The sequence below is a fragment of the Somniosus microcephalus genome, chromosome 12 (genome assembly GCF_052327205.1).
Source record: "Somniosus microcephalus isolate GS21.2 chromosome 12, FLI_Smic_1.0, whole genome shotgun sequence".
NCBI classification, from domain to species: Eukaryota; Metazoa; Chordata; class Chondrichthyes; order Squaliformes; family Somniosidae; genus Somniosus; species Somniosus microcephalus.
This window is the reverse complement of record NC_140998.1, coordinates 67,716,407-67,734,225: the sequence shown is the minus strand read 5'-3', so window position 1 is coordinate 67,734,225 and position 17,819 is coordinate 67,716,407. Positions and strand designations below refer to the sequence as shown.

The window sequence follows — 17,819 nt, the reverse complement described above, 5'->3', positions numbered from 1 at the left end:
TGGAGGAGGTACAGAGATAGAGAGGGGCAAAGCCATGAAGCGATTTAAACACGAGGATGTGAATTTTAAATTTGAGGTGTTAGGGGACTGGAGCCAAAGTAGGTCAGCAAGGAAAAGGGACGCTGGGTGAGTGGGACGTAGTGCAGGATAGGATACAGGCAACAGAGATTTGGATGATCTGAAATTTACTCTGCGTGCCTCCTCGGCTCTCCATTTTCCAGTGGACAAAATCCAGCAGTGTGCTCTCTGATACTCTGCCTCTCAAACAGCTCCTGGACTTGCTCACTCTCCACAACTGTCTCTGAACCCGGACATTGTTTCGTCGATGCGCCAAGCAAATTCCACCCCGTCTATAAGTCAACTTCAGCCCACCACAGGATCTCAGGTTTTAACTTTTGACCTTCTTACAATGTCTGCTCCCTGCCCTCTGTTTACAATCAGGACATGTTTCCTGATGTTTTCCATGCCTATATAACCTGAATTGCCTCTGCGTTCATTCATGTGCGCATTTTGGCTGCTGCTGTGGAACTGAGCCCATTATTTCTATCTCCTTTATTTTTCCTCTTCTCTTGGGCCCTTCTCCCCCGTCCCCCCTCCTCTCACCCAAGTCATGCCACCTTTCATTACTCCCCTCTTGAGCACATGCCTTACCAATCCCTACCCCAACCCATCGCTACTTCTTTGGCTTTCTAATCTCCTGCCGCCATCCCAGGCTTGATGCCCTCCTGGATAAGCCCACAGCTTCCCTCTGTGCCTCTCCCGGCATTTTCAGAAGGGCCCCATCAAGGCACATTGCTGCCTCCTTAGAAGCAGTATGTCCCATTCTCCACTTTCACCGAACTTTCTGCCCAGTGCACCTTCCAGGGGCTACTTTCACCAACATCCTTCCTATACCTCGCACCCCCACCAACCACTGCCTCTTCAAAACCACCAGAAGATTACTGCCCATTTTCGCTTTTCACTCCAGAATGTCTGTCAACTTGTGAGCAGGACCCTTGCCATCCATAACCTTTTTGTGGATGATTGCATTGACATCATGACTTTGATGGGAACATTTTTTTTATTCATTCCTGGGATGTGGGTGTCGCTGGCAAAACCACCTTTATTGCCCATTCATAATTGTCCTCGAGAAGCTGGTGCTGAGCCACTTTCTTGAACTGCTGCAGTCCGTGCGGTGAAGGTACTCCCGTAGTGTTGTTAGGGAGGGCGTTCCAGAATTTTGACACAATGTTGATGAAGAAACAGTGATAAATTTCCAATTCAGGATGGTGTGTGACTTGGAGGGGTACTTGGAGGTGGTGGTGTTCCCATGCGCCTGCTGCCCTTGTCCTTCTAGGTGGAAGAGGTCGCGGGTTTGGGAGGTACTGCCGAAGAAGCCTTGGCGAGTTGCTGCAGTGCATCTTGTAGATGGTACACACTGCAGCCTCAGTGCACAGGTGGTGGAGGGAGTGAATGTTTAAGGTGGTGTTTGGGGTGCCAATCAAGTGGGCTGCTTTTTCCTGGATGGTGTCAAGCTTCTTGAGTGTTGTTGGAGCTGCCTTCATCCAGGCAAGTGGAGAGTATTCCATCACACTCCTGACTTGTGCCTTGTAGATGATACACCATTCTGACTTGGAAATATATCGCTGTCCCTTCATCGTCGTTGGGTTAAAATCCTGGAACTCCCTCTCTAAGAGCACTGTAGGAGTACCTTCACCACACGGACTACAGCAGTTCATGAAGGTGGCTCACCACCACCTTCTCAAGGGCAATTAGGGATGGGCAATAAATGCTGGCCTTGCCAGCGACGCCCATTTCCCAGGAACAAATTTTTAAAAACTCACCGCAGAATACCCAGCCTCTGACCTGCTCTTGTAGCCACAGTATTTATGTGGCTGATCCAGTTAAGTTTCTGGTCAATGGTAACCCCCAGGATGTTGATGGTGGGGGATTCAGCATTGGTAATGCCATTTAATGTCAAGGGGAGGTAGCTAGACTCTCGCTTGTTGGAGATAGACATTGCCTGGCACTTGTGTGGCACGAATGTTACTTGCCACTTATAAATCCAAGCCTAAATGTCATCCAGGTCTTGCTGCATGCGAGCATGGACTGCTTCATTATCTGAGGAGTTGCAAATGGAACTGAACACTGCAATCATCAGCAAACATCCCCACTTCTGACCTTCTTGAGGGAAGGTCATTGATGAAGCAGCTGAAGATGGTTGGGCCTAGGACACTGCCCTGAGAAACTCCTGCAGTGATGTCCTGGGGCTGAGATGATTGACCTCCAACAACCACAACTTGGCTCACTGGATCAAAGAGAGGGCATGAAAAAATACTGGCAAGTAAAATCAAGGAAAATCCAAAGATGTTTTATAAGTACATAAAGAGCAAGATTCGATGGAATCTGGAACAGTACCCATGGATTGGAGGGTAGCTAATGTTACCCCACAATTCAAAAAAGGTGGTAGAGAGAAAACGGGGAATTACAGGTAAGCCTGACATCAGTAGTGGGGAAAATGCTAGAGTCCATTATAAAAGATGTAATAGCAGAGCACTTGGAAAACAGTGACAGGATCGGACAAAGTCAACATGGATTTACAAAGGGTAAATCGTGCTTGACTAATCTACTGGAATTTTTTGAGGATGTAACTGGTAAAATAGATAAGGGAGAACCAGTGGATGTGGTGTATTTGGACTTTCAGAAGGCTTTCGATAAGGTCCCGCATAAGAGATTAGCGTGTAAAGTTAAGGCACATGGGATTGGGGGCAAGGTACTGACTTGGATAGAGAACTGGTTGGCAGACAGAAAGCAAAGAGTTGGAATAAACGGGTCTTTTTCCGAGTGGCAGGCAGTGACTAGTGGGGTACCGCAGGGATCAGTCCTTGGACCCCAGCTATTCACAATATACATTAATGATCTAGACAAGGGAACTAGATGTAATATCTCCAAATTTGCAGACGACACAAAGCTGGGTGGGTGTGTGTGCTGTGAGGAGGATGCCGAGAAACTCCAGGATGATTTGGACAGGTTGGGTGATTGGGCAGAAGCATGGCAGATGCAATATAACGTGGATAAATGTGAGGTTATCCACTTTGGTAGCAAAAACAGGAAGGCAGATTATTATCTGAATGGCAATAGATTGGGAGAAGGGGAAGTGCAACGAGACCTGGGTGTCCTTGTGCACCAGTCGCTGAAGGTAAGCATGCAGGTGCAGCAGGCAGTTAAGAAGGCAAATGGTATGTTGGCCTTCGTAGTGAGAGGGTTTGAGTACGGGAACAAGGATGTCTTGCTGCAGTTGTACAGGGCCTTGGTGAGACCACATCTTGTGTATTGTGTGCAGTTTTGGTCGCCTTATCTGAGGAAGGATGTTCTTGCCATGGAAGGGGTTCAGCGAAGATTCACCAGGCTGATACCTGGGATGGCAGGAATGACGTATGAGGAGAGATTGGATCGATTGGGCTTGTACTCGCTGGAGTTTAGAAGAATGAGAGGGGATCTCATCGAAACTTATAAAATTCTAACAGGACTGGACAGACTAGATGCTGGAAGGATGTTCCTGATGGTCGGGGAGTCCAGAACCAGGGGTCACAGTCTAAGGATAAGGGGTAGGCCATTTAGGGCAGAAATTAGGAGGAATTTCTTCACCCAGAGAGTGGTGAATCTGTGGAATTCTCTACCACAGAAGGCAGTTGAGGCACAATTCATTAAATATATTCAAGAAGGAGTTGGATATATTTCTCACGGTTAAAGGGATCAAGGGGTATGGGGAGAAAGCAGGGACCGGGTACTGAATTTGGATGATCAGCCATGATCGCATTGAATGGCGGAGCAGGCTCAAGGGGCCGAATGGCCTACTCCTGCTCCTATCTTCTATGTTTCAAGAGGATAACGAAGGAAAGAGTTAGGCCTATTAGAGACCAAAAAATAACCTGTGTGTGAAGCTGGAAGGTAAGGTTCTTAATGAATACTTTGTGTCTGTCTTCACAAAACAGGAGGACGTTGCAGACATTGTTGTTAAGGAGGATGAGTGTGAAATATTAGATGAGATAAACATAGTGAGAGAGGGAGTATTAAGGGGTTTTGCATCTTTGAAAATAGATAAATCGCCAGGCCCAGATGAAATGCATCCCAGGCTATTAAGAGACACAAGTGAGGAAATAGCGGAGGCCCTGACCATCATTTTCCAATCCTCTCTGGCTATAGGCGAGGTGGCGGAGGACTGGAGGACTGTTAACGTTGTACCGTTGTTTAACAAGGGAGAAAGGGATAGACCGAGTAATTGCAGGGAAGTCAGCCTAACCTTGGTGGTGGGCAAATTATTGGAAAAAATTCTGAGCGACAGTATTAATCATCATTTAGAAAGGCAAGGATTAATCAAGGACAGTCAGCATGGATTTGTTAAGGGAAGGTCGTGTCTGACTAACTTGACTGAATTTTTTGAGGAGTAACAAGGAGGGTCGATGAGGGTAGCGTATTTGACGTCTTCTACATGGATTTTAGCAAGGCTTTTGACAAGGACCCACATGGCAGACTGGTCGGAAAAGTAAAAGCCCATGGCATCAAAGGGCAAGAGGCAAATTGGATCCAAAATTAGCTCAGTGGCAGGAAGCAAAGGGTAATGGCCGACGGGTGTTTCTGTGACTGGAAGGTTGTTTCCAGTGGGGTTCTGCAGGGTTCAGTACTAGGTAATGTTCCCTAGAAGTTGTGCAGCCACGCACCCCTCTGCTGGTCCTGCGCAGCCTGGAAGTGGCTTTTTCAATGTTCTGAGCATGCGCAAAACTGCGAATGGGCCATACAGCCCCTTACAGAGGCTGCACATCCAAAAAAAATAAGAGGGAACATTGGTACTAGGTCCCTTGCTTTTTGTGGTCTAGATCAATGATTTAGACTTCAATGTAGAGGGCATGATTAAGAAGTTTGCAGATGATGCAAAAATTGGCCGTGTGGTTGATAGTGAGGAAGAAAGCTATAGACTGCAGGAATTATTAGCCGAGGCATAGAATATAAGAGCAGGGAGATATGCTAGAACTGTATAAAACACTAGTTAAGTCACAGCTACAGTACTGCGTACAGTTCTGGTCACCACATTACAGGAAAAATGTGATTGCACTACAGAGGATCCAGAGGAGATTTACAAGAATTTTGCCAGGACTGGAGAATTTTGGCTATGAGAAAAGATTTGATAGGCTGAGGTTGTTTTCTTTGGAACAGAGGAGGCTGAGTGGAGATTTAATTGAGGTGTATAAAATTATATGAGACCTAGATAGAGTGGATAGGAAGGACCTATTTCCCCTAGCAGAGAGGTCAATAACCAGGGGGGCATCAATTCAAAGTAATTGTTAAAAGGATTAGAAGGAAGTTGAGAAGAAACTTTTTCATCCAGAGGGTGGTGAGGGTCAGGAACTCACTGCTTGAAAGGGTGGTAGAGGCAGAAACCCTCCTCACATTTAAAAAGTATTTGGATATGCACTTGAAGTGCCGTATCCTACAAGGCTACGGACCAAGAGCTAGAAAGTGGGATTAGGCTGGATAGCTCTTTTTCGGCCAGCACAGGCTCGATGGGCTGAATGGCCTCCTTCTATGCCGTAAACTTCTATGATTCTACGTGGCGACATCTTGCCCGTTGCAGATGCCTTCCCGTCTGGCCATACTTTCTACCACCTGCTCCGTCCAAACCACGGTGGCGGTGTGGTTCTCGTCACCAAATCACTCTCTTGTCTCTGCGCCCTAAATCTCTGATACCTTCTCCTCCTTTGAGCATTTCAGCTTGTTTCACAACTCTCTCCTCTCCTTTAAATTCCTCATTCTCTACCACCCACCAAGCACCACCCTGAGTTAGATGAATGTAAAATTGTCATCTGATTGGCCGCTGAATGGTCATTAATCCCAATACCTAGTACAAGCTCTGATTTTAACCGTGCTTGTGTACAGATCCTGCCTAGAGTCGCTGTAATGAGTGATCCAGTGAGTATCATGTTGTAATATAGACCTTGGACTAAGCTGTCTTCTTAGCTTTCCGTCCTGTAATTCAGCCAGAGCCTGCTGAGCTGTTCAAAAGAGGATTACTCATTTCAAGTTTCATTAAAAAAGGCGTGGTTTGGTTCAATTGAATTCAAACTCAGCACATCTAATGTAAATGCAGCAAACTTGTTAAGTATCGTTTTCTCCTTCAGCTCAACTGCAAATTGAACCATGGGCAGAATGCCAAAGTATTTCCACATTATAATAATAAAACTCATTAAAGGCCTCCCCAAAACAGAATACTAGTAAAACTTGTTCTATCCTTGGTGTAATTGTGACATGCTGGGCGAGGGGAGGATTTGTATTGGATTTTAATTGTGGAACTGTACGCACGATTAGAAGCTTACTCTAGTTTCAGTGTACCAGAGGGATTTTATTTAAACTTCTATAGTTTTATACTCACAAGACACTGAGCAATTGTAGTAAACTTTAGAATTTAAATGTCATTCCCCACCTCCAATAAATATTAAGCTTCCCAAGTGTAGCCATTTCACTTTGGACAGACTCAGGTGAGTTAACAAGGGGCAAGAATCTACAGCTCGCAATTGCCCAGAATTTGAGATTTATTAGGCAATCTTGCCGAGAGGGCTCAAGGATAGCTGGCGTGCGAAATGGAAATATTTCAATCGTGTAGTAAGGGGTGTTTTTTGGAGGTAGTAGATAGGAAGTTTTACAAGCTATAAGCGATATCTGACCTGGGGAGTGTTTTATGCCATCACTGGATGCAAAATGTGGAAATGTTCAATTCCTCGGCATAAATTTGACGAACTTTGAAAAGTAAAAGGAATAGGAAAAAATAAAAACAAGTATGTCTCAGTCATTATGAAATAATTTTGAAATAGCTATTGCTTCGTCTTTCCTCACGCCCAATGCTCTCTGTTAAGCTACCAATTTGCTTTTAGGTGTGTCAGACTGTTCAGTTGTATATTGATGGACTAATGCTAGGAATTTCATTGGGGATTCTCCCGATCAGCCGCATTAACTTCAGTGGAAACCCTGTTTACACATTTATCTGCACAAATACACAACTTCAGCACTCATATTAGCTCTGAGGATAAACACCCCAAACTACATAACACATTAACGCTTATTGAAATAGTGCTTGTTTTGCCAGTGCTAAAAGGCACATTTGAATCTAACCTCTTCCTTTACAAAAGTCTCTTCCTTTACAAAAATACAAAATTATTCTTACCATTTCCATCAAATCAAATGGCGATTGCACAAAAACAGAAAAACTCTGCAAAAAAAAATAGGGTTAAAAAGTGAGTTTGTTTGTCACGCTGTAAGCATAACATAAAAAGAAAGCCAAGACAATTTTACTCTAACATACCTTATCTCTGGGAAATTGGACTCTGTCATTTTTGCAAGGAATTCTCCCTTTGTCCCAGTTTGTGACATTGTTGAAGTTGGTGTCAGGAATCCATTGTCTATACAAGGCACCCGAAACATCTTTAATAAAAATATTGTGAGATAATTAAAATAAAACTATTAGAACTAAGAAGGCTGGAGAAGTAGGCAATTAGGTTCGTTCACTAGGTAAGGTCAGAGCAAGTGTATATAGCAGTTCACACCTGGTGTGTTAGTAGAATTTACAAACATCATGAAGATAAGATGAAGGAGACCATCTGGCCCATTAAGTTCATCCTTGTACACAACAGAAAATTCCCTCCATCACAGCATTTTACCTCCATTATGCTGTCTGGAAGCCCATTCCAGGCAATAATCATTCTTTGTATGAAGAATTGCTTCCTAAGATGAATCGTGAAGTTGCCTTTTGAACCAGGTTGTACCTATGTCCCCTTGTCCTGCGGTCATGGGTTAATGGAACAGTGCTCAGGTTAAACTTCTTCTATTCCACTTTGTGGGCATGAATTTCCACAGCTGTTTTCCCGCTCGCTCCTCATAACTTCGGGAGAAGAGCTGCGGAAACCCTTGGAAAACGATGTAATCAATGAAATGAAAATCGAGTGGGTTGTATAATGGGCGGGCGATCTGCTCTGCCAGGTTACTGCCCAGGCAGTGAAGTTGAAAATTACCCACAGAATGCCCCAATAGAAACAGTGGTGGAAGCAGAATCCGTAACAGCTTTTCAAAGGAAAGTGGATGAGTATTGTTTTAATTAAAAGATGTGGGAGAAGGGCAGGGCAGGGACTGAGTGGCTGGGCAGGGCAGGGACTGAGTGGCTGGGCAGGGCAGGGACTGAGTGGCTGGGCAGGGCAGGGACTGAGTGGCTGGGCAGGGCAGGGACTGGGCAGGGCAGGGACTGAGTGGCTGGGCAGGGCAGGGACTGAGTGGCTGGGCAGGGCAGGGACTGAGTGGCGGGACTGGGCAGGGCAGGGCAGGGACTGAGTGGCTGGGCAGGGCAGGGACTGAGTGGCTGGGCAGGGCAGGGACTGAGTGGCTAACTCTTTCAGAGAGCCAATACAGGCACAATGGGCAAAATGTCCTCCTACCATGCTGTATAATTCGATGATTCCTTGAAGTTTAGAAACCATAGGGGCCCCCGCACCAATTACTGGCGCACTCCACTCAGTTTGTCTCTCCAGCCTAATAAATACCATTCTCCGAACTAGTACTCATGGCATCTTTTGTTTTAGCCAGTTAGGTGTCAGCCATGGCTCAGTGGGAGCATTCTCGCCTGAGTCAGAAGGTCATGGGTTCAAGGCCCACTCCAGAGACTTAAGCACATAATCTAGGCTGACTCTTCAATGCAGTACTGAGGCAGTGCTGTACAGTCGGAAGTGCCATCTTTTGGATGAGACATTAAAAAGCCCCATCTGCCCTCTCAGGTGGACATAAAAGATCCCATGGAACTATTTTGAAGAAGAGCAGGGGAGTTCTTTTATGTCTTCTGGCCAACACTTATCCCTCAGCCAACATCTCTAAAGCAGATGACCTGGTCATTTATCTCATTGTTGTTTGTGGAACTTTGCTGTGTGCAAATTGGCTGCTGCGTTTCCTACATTACAACTCTGACTATACTTCAAAAGTACTTCATTGGCTGTGAAGCACTTTGGGATGTTGTGAGGTCATGAAAGGCTCTATATAAATGCAAGTTCATTCTTCTTTAGTTACTTCTCAATTTTCAAGTTTTACCTAGGATACCCACTGCCTTAAGCCTATATGGAAATTTATCAACGGCTATCTAGGAGTCAATGTGTACTATACCATAAGAACATAGGAACAGGAGTAGGCCATTTAGCCCCTTGAGCCTGTTCTGCCATTCAATTAGATCATGGCCGATCTGTGACCCAAAGCCTTTGTCCCATTACTGTAATACCTTTGGTTAACAAAAATCTATCAATCTCAGATTTAAAATTAACAATTGACCTAGCATCAAATGCCGTTTACAGAAGAGAGTTCCAAACTTCTACCATCCTTTGTATGTAGAAGTGTTTCCTAACTTCACTCTTGAAAGGCCTGACTCGAACTTTAAGGCTATGTCCCCTAGTCCTAGAGTTTCCAACCAGCAGAAATAGTTTCTCTCTATCTACCCTATCAGTTCCCCTTAATACCTTGAAAACATCAATCAAATCAACCCTTAACTTTCTAAATTCCAGGAAATACAACCCTAGTTTCTGTAATCTCTCCTCGTAATTTAACCCTTGGAGCCCAGGTATCATGCACAACTCCTCAGATATTGAGGCAGTTCGTGCCTGCATGCAGCAAGATGTGGACAACATTCAGGCTTGGGCTGATAAGTGGTAAGTAACATCCGTGCCAGCCATTGACCATCTCCAACAAGAGAGAGTCTAGCCACCTCCCCTTGACATTCAATGGGATTACCATCACCAAATCTCCCACCATCAACTTCCTGGGGGTCACCATTGACCAGAAACTTAACTGGACCAGCCACATGAGTACTGCAGCAACAACAGCAGGTCAGAGGCTGGGTATTCTGTGACTCACCTCCTGACTCCCCAAAGTCTTCCTACCTTCTACAAGGCACAAGTCAGGAGTGTGATGGAACACTCTTCACTTGCCTGGATGAGTGCAGCTCCAACAACATTAAAGAAGCTCGACACCATCCAGGACAAAGCAGCCAACTTGCTTGACACCCCATCCACCACCTTAAACATTCACTCCCTCCACCACCGGTGCACCGTGGCTGCAGTGTGTACAATCTACAAGATGCACTGCAGCAACTAGCCAAGGCTTCTTTGACAGCAGCTCCCAAAACCGTGACCTCTACCACCTAGAAGGAAAAGGGCAGCCGGTGCACGGGAATACCAAGTCACGCACCATCCTAATTTGGAAATATATCACCGTTCGTTCATCATCACTGGGTCAAAATCCTTGAACTCCCTCCCTAACAGAACCATGGGAGTACCTTCACCACACAGCCTGCAGTGATTCAAGAAGGTGGCTCACCAGCACCTTCTCAATGGCAATTAGGGATGGGCAATAAATGCTGGCCTTGCCAGTGATGCCCACATTCCATGAATGAATAAATAAAAAATAAAATTCTGTTATCTATGCTGCACTCCCTCCAAGGTGTAGTGTCCAGAACAGAACAGAGTACTCCAGGTGTGGTCTAACCAGGGTTTTGTATAGCTGTAGCATAACTTCTACCCCCTTGTATTCTAGTCGTCTAGATATAAAGGCCAGCATTCCATTAGACTTTGTGATTATTTTCTGGACCTGTCCATGACATTTTAATTATCTATGTACATAAACCCCCCGCACCCCCTCCCAACCAAGTCTCTTTGGACCTCCACTGTTTTTAGCTTTTCACCATTTAGGAAGTACTCTGTGTTGTGTATGTCCCTTTAAGGGAATAACTGGTCTTAGACTGCAGTACCGGCAGTGACCACCCCTGTATAAAAGGCCCTAGCAGGCTTCTGTAGTTTCAGTTTCAAGCTGCCTCTTGTTCAGTAAAGTACCTGTTAAACTGTTCTCCCGAAGTCCGTGTATTATTGAGGCGCGGACTTTACAGTGGCGACGAGTAAGTTCGAACTCACCTGCAGTGTGGCATCATCTCACGGGGATCTCACCTGAAAGGAAGGTCCTGGAAGGTCGTAGTCTGAGCAACGGGCGTCGACCGAGGGCAACCGCCCAAAGAATCCATCGGTGTTTGGAGAATTGCGGGAGAGACTGTGGTTCCAGCGAATCATGCTGGTAGCAGGTAGCGCGCTGACCCTTCCGGACTGCGGTGGGCTCAAGCTCGTTCGAGCGGCTCTACAAATCGGGCCGCGCAGCGTCGCCGGGAAAAGAAAACGAGAGAGAGGGTGGAGCGCACAGGGCGCGATCGGTGCTCGAGAACAGGACAGCGGAGAGAAACTAAATGGAGGGGAAGGAAAGCGAGATGCGCCGAAGCTGCAGGTCGCCGCCATTACCCCGTAGAACGCTAGGAGCAGCGTGGCAGTAAGGGGAAGAAGCAAAAGCACGGGAGGCGCCATTTTATCCTGTTGGGGAAGAAGCAAAAGCGCGGGAGGCGCCATTTTATTCCATTGGGGAAGAAGCAAAAGCGCGGGAGGCGCCATTTTAAATTGCCCAAGATGCCGAAAAGTGGCAGTATCACTGCTTTCGACAACGAGGTAGAAGACTGGACCACGTATGTGGAAAGAATTGAAGTGTACTGCAAGGCAAATGAGGTGGCTGATGGAAAGAGGGCGTCGGTATTATTAAATCTGATGGGTGCGAGTACGTACGGCCTATTGCAGAATTTAATTACCCCAGCTAAACCAATGGAGAAACGTTTTGAGGAGATTGTTCATATCTTACAGGAACATCTAAGCCCTACACCACTGCTGATAGCAGAAAGATTCAAGTTCCATAAAAGAAACCAGCACAAAGATGAGAGCAATGCTGACTATCTTACGGAACTACGCAAGTTATCAAAGCACTGCCAGTTCGGAGCAGGACTGGCAGACACCTTACGGGATAAGTTTGTCTGCGGGCTCCAGAGTGAAGGAACCCAGAAACGACTACTTTCAAAAAAGGACCTGACGCTAGAACAGGCTTTCAGCGTGGCAGTATCCTACGAAGCAGCAGCACGGGGAGCTGCGGAAATACAACAGAAACCACAAGAATACAGCGCCAACGAAATGGCGTATGGAGCCGAAAAGTGCTATCGCTGCGGCAGAACAACCCATGAGCAGAAGGACTGCTGGTTTAAAGACAAAATATGCAGGCAATGCAGGAAAATGGGACATATAGCAAGAGTCTGCAGGTCGGGAAAGAAGACCAACACGACAAGAACTACTAAGGAACAGTACAGGAAAGTAAAGAAACTGACAGATAGTAGTTCAGAAGATCAGGAGAGTGATAAGGACTCCGGGAGCAGGCGACTAAGTTGTTTAAAGTTACACAACGTGATCGCAAAAGAAGATCACCGAACCATTTGGGTCACCCTCATGATAGCAGGGTCCCCAGTGAAGATGGAATTGGACACAGGATCAGCCCTAACTGTCATGAATCGACAAGACTATTAGCGGCTATTCTCACACATACCCTTAAAGGACACGTCCATTGTATTGAAGACATACACGGGGCAAAAGGTCTACCCCAGAGGAAAAATAAGGGTGCCAGTTGAATATAACGGAAAGGAAACACAGAAACTATACATGTATATACTACGAGATGGAGGACCACCATTATTGGGATGTGAATGGATCCGAAGACTACAATTGGATTGGCATTCCATTCTGGCACTAACTGTGACTGACAAAAAAGATGATGACGTCGCACCTGGACGTCTGTCACAAATTCTATCTGACGCGGAAGAGGTGTTCCAACAAGGACTTGGGACTCTAAAAGGAGTAAAGGCAACCATAAAGATTGAGGATAACGCAACCCCAAAATTTCTCAAGGCCAGACCGGTGCCATACGCGATACGCCCAGCTGTGGAAGTTGAACTGGAGAGTCTGGAGCGTTCGGGGGTGCTGTCTAAGGTGGACTGGAGTGAGTGGGCCACACCCATCGTTCCTGTAATGAAGAAAGCATTGAGCAGCACGCCTGGGGAGCCAAGGAAGGTTCGCATCTGTGGGGACTTCAAGGTGACTGTGAACCCAGTCCTGCACACAGTACAGTATCCGCTTCCGCAGATAGAAGATATTTTCGCCTCACTATCTGGAGGGAAACGTTTTACAAAGATTGACCTGGCTCAAGCGTATCTACAAATGGAGGTGGAAGAAGCATCTAGGAAATACCTCACGATAAACACTCACAAAGACCTTTACCAGTACAATCGACTGGTATTTGGGGTAGCATCGGCCCCGGCTATGTGGCAGAGGGCAATGGAACAAGTCCTGCAAGGGATCCCGGGGACCCAGTGTTATTTGGACGACATCCTGGTTACGGGCGAAAATGACAATGAACACCTTGCCAACCTGGAACAGGTGCTCACGAGATTGCAGGAATATGGGCTACGAGCCAACCGTCCCAAATGAGAGTTCTTCAGGAGACAAATCTCGTATTGTGGCCACATGATTGATGAGGAAGGGTTGCATAAGTCGCCGGACAAGATTGAGGCTGTAGTCAAGGCTCCAGCACCAGAAAATGTGTCGCAACTGAGGTCGTTCCTCGGGTTGGTGAACTACTACCATAAGTTCTTGCCGAATTTATCTACAATTCTGCACCCACTGAATGCCCTCCTTCAAACTGGTGTAACATGGAAATGGAGTGATGAGTGTAAGCGTGCCTTTCAGGAATGTAAATGCCAAATCACTTCAAAAGAAGTATTGGCCCACTACAACCCAACACTACCGATTCGGTTGGCATGTGATGCGTCACCTTACAGCATTGGAGCGGCGCTGTCACACAAATTCCGTGATGGTTCAGAGAGGCCAATAGCCTTTGCATCGCGCTCGCTAACCTCAGCCGAGCGTAACTATGCCCAGATTGACAGGGAGGCCCTCAGCCTGGTGTGTGGGGTGAAGAAGTTCAATCACCATCTGCACGGGCAGAAATTCACCCTACTGACTGATCATCAACCCCTGGTCTCAATTTTTAACCCAAAGAAGGGCGTTCCGGTGATGACGATGCAATGGCTGCAAAGATGGTCACCTTTTTCTTGGGGCATATCAGTATGACATAGAGTACAAAGGTACGAAACAACATGGAAACGCTGATGAGCTGTTGCGCCTACCGTTGCCTACGGCGGAAGAAGCACCTGCAGTGGACCCGGTGGAGATATTCCATGCGACCATAGTCGAATGTTTGCCTGTTACAAACGCAAGTATTGAGAAGGAAACCCGAAATGACCCGACACACTCTCGGGTCTATGATTTGACGGTGAAGGGATAGCCAGCATATGGCGACTCACTGTTGCCAGCATTCTCGCCAAGGAGAGAACAGCTGTCAGTGTGCCGGGGAACCTTGATGTGTGGATCCCGAGTGGTAATTCCACCCAAGTTGAGAGATCGAGTACTCAATGAGCTTCACGAGGGTCATCTGGGAGGGGTAAAAATGAAGAGCCTAGCCAGGGCATTTGTGTGGTGGCCGGGAATCGATAAAGATATCGAGGATATGACCAAGAGATAAACAGGATGCCAGAAGGTCCAAAACGCTCCACCACAGGCCCCGCTACATCCATGGGAGTGGCCCTCATCTCCATGGCAATGGGTACACATTGATTTCGCTGGTCCATTTATGGACTCAATGTTTCTAATCGCTGTGGACGCCCATTCGAAATGGCCAGAGGTCATTAAAATGTCCTCCACCACCACGGAGAAAACTATTGCAGTCCTAAGGACCATCTTCGCCAGGAATGGGTTGCCAGAACAGATCTGTTCCGACAATGGCCCACAGTTTGTGTCTGAGGATTTCCGGAGGTTCCTGAAGAATAATGGGGTGAAACATTACACATCTGCCCCATATCATCCAGCCACAAATGGATTGGCTGAGAGGTTTGTTCAGACCTTTAAAAAGGCCATAAAGGCAATGTATAATGATGACATACCACTGCAACACAAGGTGGATAACTTCCTGTTTGCTTACCGGAATGCGACACATGCAGTAACCAACCAAACTCCAGCCGTACTGTTTTTCAACCGGAGACTAAGATGTCGCTTGGATTTGCTCAAACCAAACATAAGACGAGATGTTGAGGATAAGCAGTTCCAGCACATAAATGAGAAGCCAACCAGGAGCTTCAAGATAGGGCAACCAGTCTTGGCCCGCAACTACCGAACAGAAAAATGGCAGCCAGGCACGATATGCACACAGCAGGGACCACTAATGTACACAGTGGACGTTGGAGAGAGCATCGTGAGACGCCATGCTGACCAGATTCTAGAGTCACAGGAACAAGCCAAACCTGTACCACAAGCATGTGCACCTGGTAATGAGCCCGAAGTACAGATTGCGTCTACCTCAGAAGCAGGGGTATTGGAAGCTGACGAACCAACCAATGACAATGAGCCAGAATTGGCTCCACCGCCAGAACAGGATACTCGAGAAAGGCGCTATCCAGACAGGATCAGGAAGCCTCCTCAAAGACTGAACTTATAAATGACTATTCCAGTTGATGTATATATTACTGAGAAAATTGTAATTGTAATTAGTTATTATTTAGTTGTTAAATGAATGTTATGTACTGTTTATCTAAAAGGGGAGGAATTGTTGTGTATGTCCCTTTAAGGGAATAACTGGTCTTAGACTGCAGTACCGGCAGTGACCACCCCTGTATAAAAGGCCCTAGCAGGCTTCTGTAGTTTCAGTTTCAAGCTGCCTCTTGTTCAGTAAAGTACCTGTTAAACTGTTCTCCCAAAGTCCGTGTATTATTGAGACGCGGACTTTACACTCTGATCTATCCTTTTTAGGTCCAAAGTGGATGACCTCACCCTTGCCTACATTGAAATCCATTTGACACAGTTTTGCCCATTTACTTAATCTATTAATATCTCTTTGTAATTTTATGCTTCCATCTACACTGTTTACAATACCACCTATATTTGTGGTATTGGCAAACTTGGATATGTGGCTCTGTATCCCATCATCTAAGTCGTTAATAAATACAGTGAATAGTTAAGGCCCCAACACAGATCCCTGCGAGACATCACTAGTGACATAAGGCTTTCCAACATCCACTTGGGATGTCACTTCCTCAAAAAAGTCAAACATTTTGGTCAGGTAGTATCTGCCCCTTCTGAAACGAGATTGGCTGCCACTTACTAGGTTATTTTTGTACAGGTTCACCTCAGCTCTGTTTCTAATGACTGAGTCCATTATTTTGTCAACTACTGATGTAAAGCCAACAGTTTTGTAGTTACCCAGGTTTATTTTATTGCCTTTCTTATGAATATTTACTAAAATAAATAGCTGGGTTTTTTTCCAATCCATTGAGACCTCCCCAGTATTCAATGGCCCGGATTTTGTGGTCAGTGGCAAAGGAACGCAGCTTGCCATTCCCCTCACTCCAAAAAAAATCTCCAATACTAATTTTCTTCTGAGGGAATGGGACTTGTAAAATTAAATTTTATGGGCCAGAGAGGTTGCTCAGCAGTAATTATCACTTATCATGCCATTAAAAACTCACTTACTCCTGAATGCACCAGCCCTAACCTTTTCATCCGTTTTTAGTGCTGAACTAGTGGGCAAGTACCCCAAATTCACGCCATTGCATTAATTTCAGTGCCGAGTCTATCAGCGAGGACTGCAACAGCGTACCCTGCGGAGGAGCGGGTATCTCCGACTGCAACTTCCGGATTTGCACGTTTAACTGCACATGTGTGGACGGCAGAAATTGCTGTCTGATTTACCCCGTAATAACGGTGAGCGCTATTAGCCTCACTGTTAGTCTTATTGTAAAATTCAGCCCAATGACTTGAGTCCGTAAAGGGTATGAAAGACCCATAAACCACAACTGATATGTGGCTGTTTCATGAGTAGAATTACACCTGTGACAATGCCAATGTGCTTTGTTCTGTTGTTTGTTCTGCAGGCTCACTCTGGAACACATGGGGTAGCACAGGTTGTAAAATAATAATAAACTCCCATTGTTTATATCTCCACAGTACTTAATCAACATATTCCTGAGCTGCAGAATTGTCACCAACAACCGGTGAATAGAATTTTAGGACTGCACACAGTAATTGCATTGGCTTTTTTCATTGCACATATGGAAAAGACTCCAGCCATCTTTTCTAAGAAAATCCCCATCTCGTATAACTGGACAACCCCACCTTTCCAGATAAAGGAAGCTTTACGATGAAAGAAATGTTTTTCTTTCTTCTCATTCCAGTGCACAATTCAGCTATTTCATTCTGTCCATGCAAATATTAAAGTTACTACATCTAGCACAATACTTACGGAAAAGCAGGCCGAAGAAGAAGTGGTGTGCGGACCTCATGTTGCTTAATCCAGCAAGAAGTTTCCTCAGCTGTTACACAACCTGTAAACTTTGAACGACCTCTGTGAAGAAGTGAATTGCAGCAGTTAAACAATAATGAAGTACAGTGCTTAGTAACACATTAAAACTTCTAACTTTTTTTCTCTTTCACCGTCCTCTCCTGAAGGCCTCAATTCATACTAAAGTATAGCTCCACAGGTGCAGGCTGCCTTCTCATTCCACACTCAACTGGCCATATTTTTAATATGACTTTTTGTGCTGATCAAGGCGATGGATGCTGGTGATGGGCAATGGAACACTTGCCATTTCAGGTGTCCAAGGTCTCCCACTGGCAGCAGCAAGCACTCCCAGGTCATGGGAAAATGTAAAGTTCCCTCAGCTCTACACCAACTTCAGAAGTTCACCTTCTGCTGCACCACTGTAACACTATTCTGTTTCCCAGACTGGCCATCCTGTGATTCTCTGAGTGAGATTCCCAATTTAGTAGCCAATTAGTCTTGTGTTGAGGCTCCCTCACCACTGG

General features: G+C 45.8%; 1 protein-coding gene across 1 annotated transcript in view; it reads right to left on the bottom strand.

The window, feature by feature from the left end:
* Positions 1-17,365, bottom strand: part of amn (amnion associated transmembrane protein) — a 66,108-nt gene extending 48,743 nt beyond the window's left edge. Inside the window, exons 1-3 of the mRNA XM_086003022.1 lie at positions 17,257-17,365; positions 7,334-7,452; positions 7,196-7,240 (exon numbers count right to left, since the gene is read on the bottom strand). Of these exons, the coding sequence (XP_085859148.1) occupies positions 7,196-7,240; positions 7,334-7,452; positions 17,257-17,296 (204 nt within the window). The 5' untranslated portion in view covers positions 17,297-17,365. The remainder of the gene's footprint in view (positions 1-7,195; positions 7,241-7,333; positions 7,453-17,256) is intronic.
* Between the last annotated feature and the right edge of the window lie 454 nt (positions 17,366-17,819).